At 42.9% G+C, this 13074-nt stretch overlaps 2 protein-coding genes across 3 annotated transcripts; both read right to left on the bottom strand.

The window, feature by feature from the left end:
- Positions 1-78: 78 nt before the first annotated feature.
- On the bottom strand, positions 79-3191 carry LOC125974947 (nuclear inhibitor of protein phosphatase 1). Of its 2 annotated transcripts, none has more exons than XM_049729918.2 (7): positions 3083-3191; positions 2619-2679; positions 2060-2213; positions 1732-1943; positions 1518-1662; positions 1331-1395; positions 79-1207 (listed from the first exon to the last, which is right to left on the bottom strand). In XM_049729918.2, the coding sequence occupies exons 1-7, from the start codon at positions 3130-3132 to the stop codon at positions 851-853; spliced, it is 1044 nt and encodes a 347-aa protein (XP_049585875.1). In that variant the 5' UTR covers positions 3133-3191; the 3' UTR covers positions 79-850. The 2 variants fall into 2 exon arrangements, with proteins under 2 accessions (XP_049585875.1, XP_049585877.1); XM_049729920.2 differs by having other exon boundaries at positions 79-1204.
- A 1455-nt stretch (positions 3192-4646) lies between these two features.
- Positions 4647-12815, bottom strand: drd2l (dopamine receptor D2 like). Its single transcript, XM_049730662.2, has 8 exons — positions 12602-12815; positions 7489-7893; positions 6896-7005; positions 6640-6776; positions 6246-6442; positions 5896-5979; positions 5440-5794; positions 4647-5356 (listed from the first exon to the last, which is right to left on the bottom strand). Exons 2-8 carry the CDS (start codon positions 7864-7866, stop codon positions 5160-5162), a joined length of 1458 nt encoding a protein of 485 aa, XP_049586619.1. The 5' UTR covers positions 7867-7893; positions 12602-12815; the 3' UTR covers positions 4647-5159.
- Positions 12816-13074: the final 259 nt, after the last annotated feature.

The following is a 13074-nucleotide window of genomic DNA, read 5'->3' as shown; positions in this document are numbered from 1 at the left end:
TCAAGCAATATTTTTTCTCTTTTTGAAAAATTCAAGTTATCTGTATTTCCCACCTGAAAACTGACCGATGAGCACATGTCGCAAATTTCGTTTTATTATTACCATTGAGTTGATCACATCACAGAGACGGCGATAAGAATACAAGATCATGAGCACATTGCTCACAAAAAGTTAGGGATAGTTGGATTTTGAGTGAAATTTTAGGATGAAACTTGTTGCACATCAAATGAGTCCTATGTTCATTTAAATTGTCTCCTTGTTTGGATTGAATTTTCTCTCTCCTTCCCAAGTGCTTGCTCAGTCTCTTTTCTATTTTGCCACAAGATGGCAGCAATGCACTTACAACAGAGGAGGTTGCACACAATCATGACCTGATGATCCATGAATGACGGTATTGTGTAGTAATGTACACACTTGGCTAGTAAAGGTTCCAGCGCATTCTTAAATTGTGCGCAAAAGCCAAACATCCCCAACCTTTTGTGTATCTGAAGTGCATGTACACAATAACACCACATCGCTTCTCTACCGACAGTTGTGGTGCCTTGTCACATTAAAATATCGGGTATAAAAATATCTTTTTGCCATTTATTAATGGCATTTGTGAAAACCATCAAAAAGAGAGAAAAAAACGAGTGTAAAGCAGAAAACGAAGAAACAAAATGACCTTGAGTCTGTGACACGCAAACACTTCTAACGGTGAGATCAAAATGTCGTATCTCGTTTCTACGTGGCTCCTCAGGCACCTTGAAGCGACGGCTAACATAAGATGTGAGGTGGGAGCGGCCACGGCCCTGCCAGGCAGCGGTCCCCCGCCGGAACCCAAGAGTCAGCGCGCAGGGGGCCGAGCGGCTCAGATGAGTAGCGACGGCGTGGGTTTCTTGCCTGGCCACGCTTCTTTGGCGTACTTCTTTTTGCGCGGCTCGTTGAGGGTCTCTGGGAGGTAGGGCACCGTGACCGGGGTGGGCTTGAGGGTGACGGGGCGCCGGGGAGCCTCGGGGGCCAGGTCCACCTCCGGGGCCGGGTTGGGGAAAGGCAAGGGGAGGCCGCCCTGCATGGAGGCGCCGCCCGGGGCTCCTATAGGTTGGGTCTCGTGGCTGGTGGGGGGCAGGTCGCCGTAGAGACCGCCGCCAAGCGAGTAACTGTGCATGCGTTTGGCGGTGAAGTCGTCCAGCACCAACGTGTTGTGGCCCTCTGAACGACGTTTCTGCTAGGTGAGCACAACCACGACATTTAAAACGGCAGATTCTCTTTTTTAAACTGTAATGACGGTTGGCTGTACAAGGCATAACAACCGGGCCAGATGAATGATACAACCAATAAAGTTTGTTACCTTGATGGGGACGACGGCCGTCTGCACCATGTTCCTAAAGCGTCCCACCGAAGGGTCGATGTCCTCTGTGAAGCGTTTGTGAACGGAAAACCTCCTTTCAGTTAACTTTTACTTTATTCCAAATACACTCGAGTTCTAATTTTTTTCCCGAATTTCGTTCTTTTTGTAAATAACTTTAGAGGTGTACCCGGATTGATGATGGAGTCTTCGTCATTGAAGGTGACACGCGAGTTCCTCCTCTTCCTCTTGGGCCTCTGAATGTCAAGGTTGCCTTCCTCGATGGTCAGGGTGGAGATGCGCTTGTTGTGGGCTGTGTTGAACTCAGTCAAGTTCTGGTGGAGAAATGGCAGGCTGGTGAAATACAAGCGGAACCCAAAACATTTCATGACAAATAAACACACCTCCAGCTCCGTCTCCTCCTCAGGAAGACCGAGAAGCCCTTTGAGCTCATCCTCGTCTCCGATTTTAATTTCGCCGGTGCCTCCCTGGCTTTGCGGCTTCTCTCGGATGGTGTAGGTGCGCGTGGACGCCCCAAAAGACAGAGTGGAGTCGATGGGAACCTGCTGAGGCTTGTGCGGCTCTAGGCGGATGTGCCCAAGGAAAGTACCGTGTGCTGCATTGGGGAGATGATGGGGAGGATTATTTCATTGTGGATTAAAGGAAAGCATGCACACTTTGAACTTCTGTCTACAAACCTAGTCATCTTTTTGGTAAAAAAAGGGCACTTACTGCTGTTGAGGTCGATGAGAAAGAGCCTCTTCAGGTGTTTGTGATAGACCAGGGCTGCATGAACGCGCGAGCACGACTGATGGTCGATAGTGAAGTCGCACCAGTCCGGGTTCCTGCCGAACAAGTAGAACTTCTTTTCGTCTATGATTAGTTTCTGGAAAAGAAAAAAAAGCAAGCAAGCCCCATGTCAGTGGGGACATTGTCCTGTCAACAACCTGCAGTCCACCAGGTGTACCTCCGAGCCATAACTCAACAGTGGCACTCCCCACTGAGAAGCTTAAATATATCGGAGCTTGGTATTGCTCTCGCACCGTTCGGAAGCCGTGCAGCCATGGAGATTGAGGCCAGTGTGCAAAACAGCTGGGACTCACTGGGCTGACGGGCTTGTATCTGGTGCAATTCAATCCAATGTGATACACAATAACACTGTGAAAATCAAGATAACTTTAGAATCGAATCAATACTCCCCCCCCCCCCCCAAACTAAGCTTCAGGAGCAAGGAAGCAAAACGAAAATGTCCCAGGGAGTAATTACAAGTGTAGTTTCATATTACTCTTACCTCGATCAGTTTGTCTCCCTTCATCACATCGAGGTGGAGACCGACTGGTGGTTTCCCTCCCCTGAAATTGAGCGCATCTTAAACTAGACAATCTTTATAAACGCAAGTGCAATCAAATGAGAGTCGCGCTTAACAATTTTCAAACACTAAACTACGTTACACCTCTATCGTGGAGATAAAACCACCTCATTAAAAACCAAACAATAAGAAAGCGATTTTTGTTCATCATTGTGTCAATAAAATGCCTTCAGTATTAATATGATCATTATTTTCACATGCGATCGACAGCGCAAGCTGGTTAGCATCGGCAATGTGCTAACGCTAGCACCACTGGCAAAAGAAAAGACAAAATGGCATTCCCTAGACGGGGTTTCTCCAACTTTGTGAACACTTGACGTCTTTTTAGTGCACCGCCGATTGTATCGCGCCCCGACGTAACACGACAAGGTATTGCAATTTCTCACCATGATGGACAATCAAATGGAGGGGCCTCTGTAGTGGTTTTAGTCGCCATCTTGGCCTCATCGTTTCAAACCCGCGGTGGGTGCTGGGTAATGCAGGAATAAGGGGAATCTTGGGAATTGGAGTTCTAATAACACAGAAAATAAATAAATAAATAAATCCACCCACCCCACCCCCCCCCCCCCCACACACACACACATATATATATATATATATATATATATAAATCATGTGTATATATAAATATGTGTATGTGTATATATATATATTAACTATATTAATAAAACTACTATGTTATTGTTATATATTATTATTATTTACTATATTAATAAAACGTAAATTCTGCAATATCAGGACTTTTTTTTTTATTGGAATAAACAAAAGCAACATTATTCCCGTGAGACTTATTTTCCTTTCATGCAGCGTTCGTAGTGACGTATGAGAACAAAAGTTGTCATGGTTATCACTGAAATGTCAGTTGAAAACACTCAGGGAGATGGAGAATCTTTCACAACACACTTGCAATAATGTTGAAACATCGTCTTAGCTCCCAACATTGATTTTTCTCTCCTTCTGTTTGTTGTACGTGATTCAATGTAATGCAATGCGGATGAGTGACAGATGGTATCAATCCGCACCAGCTCCCTCAAAGGTTACCGGCAGGTTGAAAAGTCGTAATTGTCTTGTGTTCTGAAGAATGGCACATAAATAACAAATGCTGTGCTCTTTGTGGAGGTTTGTTTGCTGGTCTTGAATCATTTATCAGCAGAAGAAGAGAAGGCTTGTGCTTTTAATCCTACATCAGCAGATAGACAGAATGACGCCTATCTTAGCTTATTTTATTTGATCTTATCTTATCTTGGCTGATTGTATTATAGTTCATTGTAATGTAATCCTTGCTTAGTTTAATATCATACCTTAATTGGGCTTCTGAATAAAAAGAAAGTCTGTAGACATCCTGAAAATGAGCACACAATGTCTACTTCAAACCAAAATGACAGACTTCCTTGTTTTCTCTTATAATAAGCATAACTTGAAACTTTTTTGTGGCTCTACTTGCGATAGACAAACCTGTCAAAATGTCATGTTACTAAGTGAAACTGTCATGAGGAGCTGAATTTTCCAATGCAAATTCCAGAAAGTAAGGCCTTCAAGTCTTGTTCGCGTGTCCTCTGCTGTCAATCACGGATGCAGCAGACGCTCAAGTGACAGCTATGGGGAAAGTGGGCGGGCAAATGAAGGAATTATACATGAAGATGTAAAATTCCGAGGAGACGAGGGCTGACATTTGTCATGTGTTGGCGTCTCATGAGGGGGGGGAAAGTCACTTGCAATGACGTCGAGACGTTTTCAAACTCAACTCTGAACACAAAGTATATTTGCAGGGCTCAACTCAACTCGATACTAACTCTTATTTTTGATCGCCACAATTTTATCCGTTGTGATGATCTGTTACGGTTAACCAAAATATTTAAAACATCTTACTTCCTGCCTTCATGAGAATGATGCGGAATGTTTTTAGTTTTTCTGATTCCAATTTGTTGTATTAAATATTCAATGACAAGGTCAGTTAGATGGAATTTTATTTATCATTGACAATCATTTACAAGAACCAAGTAGACGGAATTCCATTGTGACAATTTTTTTTCTTGACAAGGCCACACATACTCTTCCCTGGGTGGCTTCGTATTCACATGCTTGAAAAAAATAACTGTGCGCTTTAACCCTCATTTGAACTCATTCTCTCACAATAGAAATATTGTGAAAAATACAGTAGCGTAGTAGACATACATAAGTCTTCATAAAAAAGAGAGAGGTTTTATTCCCATAATGTTTAAAAGTTTTTGTGAGTCACAGTAACATTTTGCACAGTTTTGACATGAGTGTAGAAAAAAAATATGGGCATGATTTGATTAAAATGTGTTGAACAAAAAAAATAAAATAAAGAGTAAAATCATGTATAGTTTTAACATGAACACATAAATACTGTACATGCTTATAGACATACATATGTACATGTATACATTCATATATACATTTATATACAGATCAGCTCATATTCACCGAGTCCGAGCGCGGTCAACAGAGGAGTATCTTGATGAAGGCCTTGCGGAACTCCACGTTGAAGGTGGTGTAGATGACAGGGTTGACGGCGCTGTTGAGGTAACCCAGCCATGTGACGGCGCTGTACAACGACGGAGAGATGCAGCAAGTGGCGCAGTGAGCCTTCAGGACATGTGTCAAGAAGAAGGGCAGCCAGCAGATGATGAACACGCCTGCAAGAAAAAAAAGGAGCGACATATGGTTCGATTCCTTTATTTATTTTGAAGCCCATTTAATTTTAAATGGGGCGGCTCACCGAGCACAATGGCAAGCATTTGTGTGGCTTTCCTCTCCTTCTGCTGCGACATCCTGCCTCTGGACCGCTCCTTGGTTACGCGGGCCGCCCAGCCGCCGCCAGTGCCGAGCCAGCCCTCGCGGCCCCTCATGCCGTCCTCTAGCGTGGGGGGGCGGGGCATCAAGGCCGAGCGAGTCACCGTACACGGGAGGTTTGGGGCGGGTTCCACCGAGACGGACAGCGAGATGGTGCCCCGTCCCAGGCGCGACGAGGACGTCTGGCCGGCGGGTGGAGCGGTTGGACTCTGTTCAGGCTGGGGCAGGAAGTGAGCACGTTCCGGTTCCAGGGGGTGCACCACTGCCTCTTTCACCAGCGTCTACAACAACAAAGTTGAATAAGATAACCTCCCAGAGAACTATTTGAATTAAAAGGAAAAAAAAGAACAAAACAACAAAAACACAAAGCCTTAAAACTCACCACTCTCTTGCGTTGGGGGGCTGCGGTGGAGGGTCTCAGGATCAAAGCGCACAGTTTCACGTCCTCTGGCTGTGTACATCTATTCTGGAAAACAGGAATTGAAATCTTTTATCCATTTTTTTTTTTTGTCAGTTTCAAGATCATTTCTTGTGTGGGAATTTACTTGCAAACAATCCCAAACCATAAAACTGAGCCCCTACCGAAAAGTTTTCAGCTTTAAATTGTAGCTCATTCCTTGCACATAGTCCCCCCCAGGACCATTTTTGTAGTTTTTCCCATAAACACAACTAAGAAAATGGGCACCAAAACAAAAGTTCCCTGGTGGAGGTAACGAGCATTTTTATGGCTACCTTCCTGTGCCGCTGCGGCTCTTCGGGCCCTCTGTGCCTTCGGGGGGGCGCGGTGCGTCGGCCACGCCTGCGCAGAACCACGCAGATCTGCGCGTACACCAGCAGGGTGACGATGAAGGGCACGTAGAAGGACGCCACCGACGAGTACACCACAAAGGCCGGGTCGGCGAAGCTACATGTGGTGCCTTCGCGGTTCGCTGGAGGACAGGACAAAACAAAACAGCCATCAGTCATCTCTTCTCATTCTGATGCTCAAACTTTGCACACGAAATAAAATATTTTGTGGTCCAAGTAGTGACAACATGAAATCTATTTCTGATTGTCGTTAGCACATTGGGCTTGTACGTATCAAAGCATCCTCAAAAGCAAGAGAGTTGATGGTTTTGCACGTTACCGGTGTTGTTGAGTCCAAAAAGCAACGGGCAGGAGATGGCGAAAGAGAGGAACCATACGGCGGCGATCATCAGCGCCACCCTCCTCCTGGAGCTGTAACGCGTGTTGTACAACAAGGGCATGGCCACCGCCGTGTACCTGCCGCACACGTGTCCTTTTTTGAAATCCCGTAAGGTACGTATCAAAACGTGCAGAGATTTTCACCCTGAGTAATTTGTAATAAATTGATTTGATAAAAGGTGTGCTTGGGAGCGGACCTGTCGATGCTGATGGCACACAAATTGAGGATGCTGGCAGTGCACATCATTACGTCGAGAGTCAGCAGGATGTCGCAGTGGATCAGACTGAAGCGCCATTCGCCCACCACCTTCAACCCCCGACACCCCCCAAACACATGATTAACCTACCTCCACAAATGCTCTACACTAATGTCCAAGACAAAGTATAATCAATCCATCCGCTGCTATTATTAATTTGCCCCTCAACAAGAATACTAGTTGATTGTCAGTCTGCCAAGATAATTCACTTTAATGGAGTGCCAATGACAACGGCCCCTCAAAAATAATTGCTTTCGATGGAAGAACATCCGTCTTTCAATTTTCTTTTCTCGTTACATTGTCGTGCGAGCTAGACCAAAACAATTTTGGCCACAGCTTGTCCCCTGGCCAATTATAGAACACATGAAGACATGCAAACATCAATTTTCTATAGCCGCTGTTGCCACCTTTTACGTTTACAGTCTTTAGAAGTAATTGAAAGTCTTAAAGTTTGGCTTTTGTCTGCTTAGCATGAGGGACTAGGCAAAGATAAAAGCAAGATGAAAACTGTGAGTGAGTCTTAGCTATCCTACCTCCAGGTAGACACCCCAGGGCATGACCAGGGTGGCCAGTAGCAGGTCAGACACGGCCAGCGAAACAATGAGGTAATTGGTGGTAGTCTGCAGTGCTCGTTCCCGCGACACGGCCATGCACACCAGCACGTTGCCGAACACCACGCAGAAGATGAGCAGCACTAGCAGCACGGCGTAGAAGTTGTACGGCGGCGACGAGGGCGAGGGTGCCGCCCCACTGCAATTGCCAACCAAGGACAGCGGGATGTAGGAGGGGGTGGCGGAGTTGAGATGGAGGCTTGACAGCGGTAAGGAAGAGGGAGGCGGTGGGGGAGGAGGTGGAGGAGGAGGGGGAGGAGGCGGAGGTGAAGTGTCAGCGGAGTTGTTGTGAGAAGTCATAGTGAGGCTCCTGTGGACATGGTCGCTCTGTAAAGTGGAAACACAAAGAGGAAAAGAAGCAGAGCTATCTTATAGCAATCAATAACATAACTGGCCTGGCACCATACTATCATCCGTGTGGTAGTGAAAGGGAATATTATTATCTTTCCATTTCATTCCAAAAGATGGAACCCAGGGGGCAGAAAACAGCAGGGGCCCCACGATTGAACCCTGTGGAACACCATACGACAGTGGAGCAGAGCAATCGAGGCCAACACAAAAAGTCCTTCCTGCCAAACAAGCGCTCAAGCAAACGACTCAGTCAATACAACAATCAACAGCAAGCAGGATGGAATCAAGCTTGAGAGGATAATGCCTTTGTTGTCCTGTGAATAGTCTATTGATCACCTCGCAAAACACCCCCAATCGTTTGGCCTTTGTTGTGAGGAAATCGCTTCAGGCAGGAGGAGACCACGTATGATGTTTATATAATGACGACAAGTGTCAGAATCACAGATTGTTATTTTGGGCTTTGGGGAAAATGTCACTTCAAAACTTTAGCCTAATTGACGAATCTGCAAGTCTCATAAATGCATTAACTCATCTAAATCAAAGTCCCCAAAGGCTCTGATGCCATCACATTTCTTTCATTCAGTAGTTTAGTCAGAAGGATTTTATGTATAATGAACAGATTGCCTCCATGCAGCAACAGACGATAAAAAGCAGCAACACTAATTGAAAAGCGTCCCCAGAAACACAACAGAAGCAGCAGCAGCAGCAGCCGGCGTGACCCTTTTAAAAGTTTTTTCATTATTATTTGAACAGCAAACTTCGTTTGCCACTGCAAATTTAATCTCCTGTGAAATGATTTCAAGAGGGTAAAAATACAGACTGCAAATTCACTCTAGTCTTCATCAACTAAATCAACACTCGCATTATGTTAGCATATTTTCCTTAGCAACAGCTAATTTCAGATTAGCTCATTTTATTAGCATATTCATACATGTCTCGTTTGTGGTAACGATTTTCCAGCTACTGAGATTTATTTATTTTACATTATTAAATGAGAGACATTACACCCCGACTTTGACACAACCTCCTGGAGGGCACCCCGCTGTTTGCATTTCCCCTTTTTAATAAATCAGAGTCTAAGAGGTTTGACCATCATTTGTGACCTTGTATTTTCATTGATCTAAAAAAAAAAGGACGCGAGAGTGTCTCCTCGGGCTGCACCCACAGTCCATCTTCAAGCATGGAGTCGGCGAACAAAAAAAGTCAGGAAATTACAGTCCAATACATCCATTTTCCTCGAACTATGAGCCAGCCATACTTTAAGTGGACGGACCTTCATATCTGTAGTAACCAAGTCAACCATCTAATTGCCTATCAGGAATAATGCTGCCATTTCCTTCCACGAATGAACACTTGTGAGGATAACATCAGCCATAATGCGGGCTCTCAATACATGATGAATATCAGCGCCGTAAAGCCGCATAGCAGCTCGTTTATATGCTGCGCAGAGGAGTCATCATTATTTTATGGCTAATGAAAAAAATACCGCCATTCATTTCATAGGTGATTTATATTTATCGTATTATGGCAACAAATCTAATATTTCATTCATCATTTGATAATTATAGCGCATAATTTATAATATTTGCTTTGCCATGCTCTGCCCACAAGCAATGATGTAAACTTTCACAAAAGTTTTATAATGATGTCTGTCTATAGTGACTATTTGTGTCATAATTGGTAGTTTGTGTTTAAAAGTTTGTCTTTAAAAGCAAAATGGCCCTAAAATGTTCACTTCAAACCAAAATGGCGGGCTTTCTTGTGCATTTTAGGAATGGCTTCTTGAGACTTTTTAAGCGTCTACTTTATAGACATGTAAATCTGGTTTTTGGAACCTGATTTTAAAAAAAAAATGGGAAAAAATGAAAATATAAATTAAAGGCCAAATAGACCCTAAAATGGTGGCTATGATTCAAAAAGTGACAAATTTCTTTTCAGGCCCTGCCATTTTATGATTTGTGTAATTTTGCAGCCAGTACAAGCACTGTGGTGGTTGGAATCTTTCAGCCTAATCTTTCTCCCATTCAATAGATTTTTTTTTTTTTTTTTTGCCAATAAGCCTGTGGTTCCTTGACTGGCAGCAATTAGCAATGCTGCACATTGTCACTCGCGGTGTTAATCTGAGAGGAAACAGTCACGGCTTTAAACTCATCAAAGAAGTCAAGTTGGAAACTTTGAAGTCACATTTACACTGTCAAATAAAACGCTTAAATGTTAAGTAACATGCAGACAATAGTATATGTAACAATACTCAGTGTTGGAGGCCTGGAACGGAGTAGTGGCATTTCACTTCATGTCAATGGTGAAAGATGATTTGCTCTTGAGACACTTTAGTAACTGAGCCTAATTGTCATCCATAACACAGTAAACAGCTCCAAGGTCAGAGCTACAAAATGGAACCTTCTGGAGTTCATATTTATGGTTGGCTAAACATGTTGTGACGTTGGTGGGGGAGTGGGATGGCGATTCACTTGCTTGCTTGCTTGTTTGAGTGGATCGTAATCAGTAGGTTATCGGTTTGACCTCCTCCTGCACAGACTGTCATTGCATGTCCTCAAAAGAAGCTTGAGGAGTTGCAAGAGTTTTGGCAGCCATAAAAGCAAGTTGTGGTCAATTGTCCTCCTAATAATTTGACCTCGAGTTTTGTTTATTTTTGAACAGCATGTGAAGGAATGGGGTCGAAATACAAAAAGTCCTACCTAGCTACAAAAACAGATATGCTCAAACCTCATTGAATAAAGTACATAAGCAGAAAAGTATATTCACATATTAAATCAATAAAAGAAACACTTTAGGCTTATAATTATACCTACACACCAAATCAATAAAGAAGACATAACTAGACATTTTTGATAAATGGTAATGAGAAAGGTTTTTATAACTTTATGACCTCAAATAGTATATTTCTGAGCACTTTGAAATAACAAATGACTTTTGATATATTGCCTAAATAGCTTAATGACCCTTAAGGAACTGTGTAATGCATGCCTGATGTTTTTTCTCTAAATCATGGACACGGCCAGAGTCGTCTTGACCGGTCAGTACTTGATTGTATCTTATGTTTTGACTAATGCTAGACGCCAGTTTTTGATTACTACTGAACGCTCTCTACACAGAAGGAAATATTTTGCCTAACAAAGAAAAGATATGGTTGGAAGCATGATTAAACTAAGAATGTAATGACGTAAGCAAAGACATGAAGTATCAAAAGAACAGCAATAGATTAATGATGTCACAGCCAAAAGCTAACATAATTTCGTACAAAATGACAAAATTGAAAGAATGAGGTACGACAGTGTATGTCCAAGATTGGAGAAGAATGTTCACAGGAAGGTCACGTGGAGATAAAACCAGCAGGTGCCAGAGGGAGCCAGCCAAGGACTCGGCCAAAGATGATCGCCAAGGCCGAAAGACGGGATGGAAGACAACAGCCCCCACACACACCGAATCGCCCATAACCAGCACCCACTCCCATGGCGAACTTGCCCCACCCCAAAGACTCATCAGCCATCAATCTCGGCCCACAATGTGCAACTTAATATAAGCTGATCAAAGAACCTTGAACATTGCCTTTTCTGAATGGAGACTTTCCGCTCTTGAAGGGCCCAGCGCTGTATTGTACTTTCCTGAAAACAGAGCTGTCTGAACAAGAATTGTGATTAAACTCAACCAACCTGTGTAAGTCTAATTTCTGCTTCAGTGTCTTAGCATTTTCCTAAATCTGAAGAAATCAAACGTGCACGCAGTGAGTAAATTGGATAGGTGATTGGCAATGGCTTTTGCTGTGAGGCGCAGATAACGCGCTCCCTAAATTGTGGACAAAATCCAACACGAGTCACTCAATGAATATGTATTTGTTCATTCATCCGTTATGTCGAGGACTTATTCAGCATAGCTTTCAAACTCAAGGTTCGGGGGCCCAGATACGGCCCGCCACATCATTTTATGTGGCTCGCGAAGACAAATTTTGCATCCACTTTGTGTCACTACTAAAATGACAGATTTTCACTTTTTAAGAATAGAGATATTGCTAGCATTTCCATTCATCTTTTTAAACTATTTGAACAGATTTTACCAGTCTGATTTCAAAACTAGGTATTCATCTATTTGTTGTGTAGCCTATACTGTACATATATAGAAGACATTGACAGTCATAATGGCCCTGGCAGGGAAACTACAATGCGGCCCACGACAAAAGCGAGTCTGACACCCCTGCATTCGTGGGTCACCAGTGAGCTGGAGTTATCTCAGCTGAATTTGGGAGAAAGGAAGGCTGCATATTTAAGAAAACTATTACGTACATAAACATTAACTACATAAATGTATTAAATAAATGAAAAGGCTTCTTCAAGTAGAATGTCTTCTTTTAAAACAATAAAACGTCCCAGCTTCCAGTATTTTCCCTTTTTAACAACTTGATAGTTTTAATACAAGTAAAATTTTTAATTTACATTAATATAACGCCTTCTATTATTTTATTTTGTAGAGAAACATTTAAATAAAAGCTGTCAAATCAACAACTTGGAAATGGAGTTCCACCGTAGTACATTCAAAATATTAAGTATATATGTAAAAATCTAATTATATACTGTATTTCAAAACTAACTGTCGATTTCATCTCAGTAACAATGTTGCATGTGATAATAATAATGATAACCAATAATTTCAGAACAGATTGACCTACCGTTTCCGAGCTTCAGGTCCGGTCCTTTCTCAGCATTCCGAGCAAGGTGGCGTCAAGAGACTTGTAAGTTTCTGAGCTCAAAAGCTCCAGAACGCACCGGAGTCTTCTCGCAGAGCTTCCACGCCTTTACCAAACGCGTCTCTGCTCTCCAACTGGTGTGCACACGCAGCTTGTTGACGTGAAGGCAGTCGAGCTGACACCTCATTGGCTGAGGACAACCAAAGTACACCTGAGGGATTGCGAATGACTTGACTGACAGGTGAATCAGCCATTCGAGAGCAAGCTGATCAAAACACCTTTAAAGTTTTTTTTTTTTTTTTTGGTCTGCATATTTATACGTGGTTTGTGCCAAGATAGTCAAAAACCAATACAGATATAACATGCATTTTTTTTGCATTTATGCAAATTGAATAAGTAGTAGTTCCTAAATAATTATGCAAACATTTAAACGTAATAAAGTTTAGAAATTAGTA

Source organism: Syngnathus scovelli, chromosome 9 (genome assembly GCF_024217435.2).
Source record: "Syngnathus scovelli strain Florida chromosome 9, RoL_Ssco_1.2, whole genome shotgun sequence".
NCBI classification, from domain to species: Eukaryota; Metazoa; Chordata; class Actinopteri; order Syngnathiformes; family Syngnathidae; genus Syngnathus; species Syngnathus scovelli.
This window is presented reverse-complemented; position numbering and strand designations above follow the sequence as displayed.

Excerpts from the sequence above, each read along its gene's own strand:
- LOC125974947 (XM_049729918.2), bottom strand. The coding sequence starts at position 3,132 with ATGGCGACTAAAACCACTACAGAGGCCCCTCCATTTGATTGTCCATCA. Across the intron at positions 1,663-1,731 it reads AGGAGGAGACGGAGCTGGAG|AACTTGACTGAGTTCAACAC; the intron begins GTGTGTTTATTT and ends TTTCTCCACCAG. Across the intron at positions 1,208-1,330 it reads CGGCCGTCGTCCCCATCAAG|CAGAAACGTCGTTCAGAGGG; the intron begins GTAACAAACTTT and ends GTGCTCACCTAG.
- drd2l (XM_049730662.2), bottom strand. The coding sequence starts at position 7,866 with ATGACTTCTCACAACAACTCCGCTGACACTTCACCTCCGCCTCCTCCC. Across the intron at positions 5,980-6,245 it reads AGCCGCAGCGGCACAGGAAG|AATAGATGTACACAGCCAGA; the intron begins GTAGCCATAAAA and ends CCTGTTTTCCAG. Across the intron at positions 5,795-5,895 it reads CCCCCCAACGCAAGAGAGTG|ACGCTGGTGAAAGAGGCAGT; the intron begins GTGAGTTTTAAG and ends TTGTTGTTGTAG.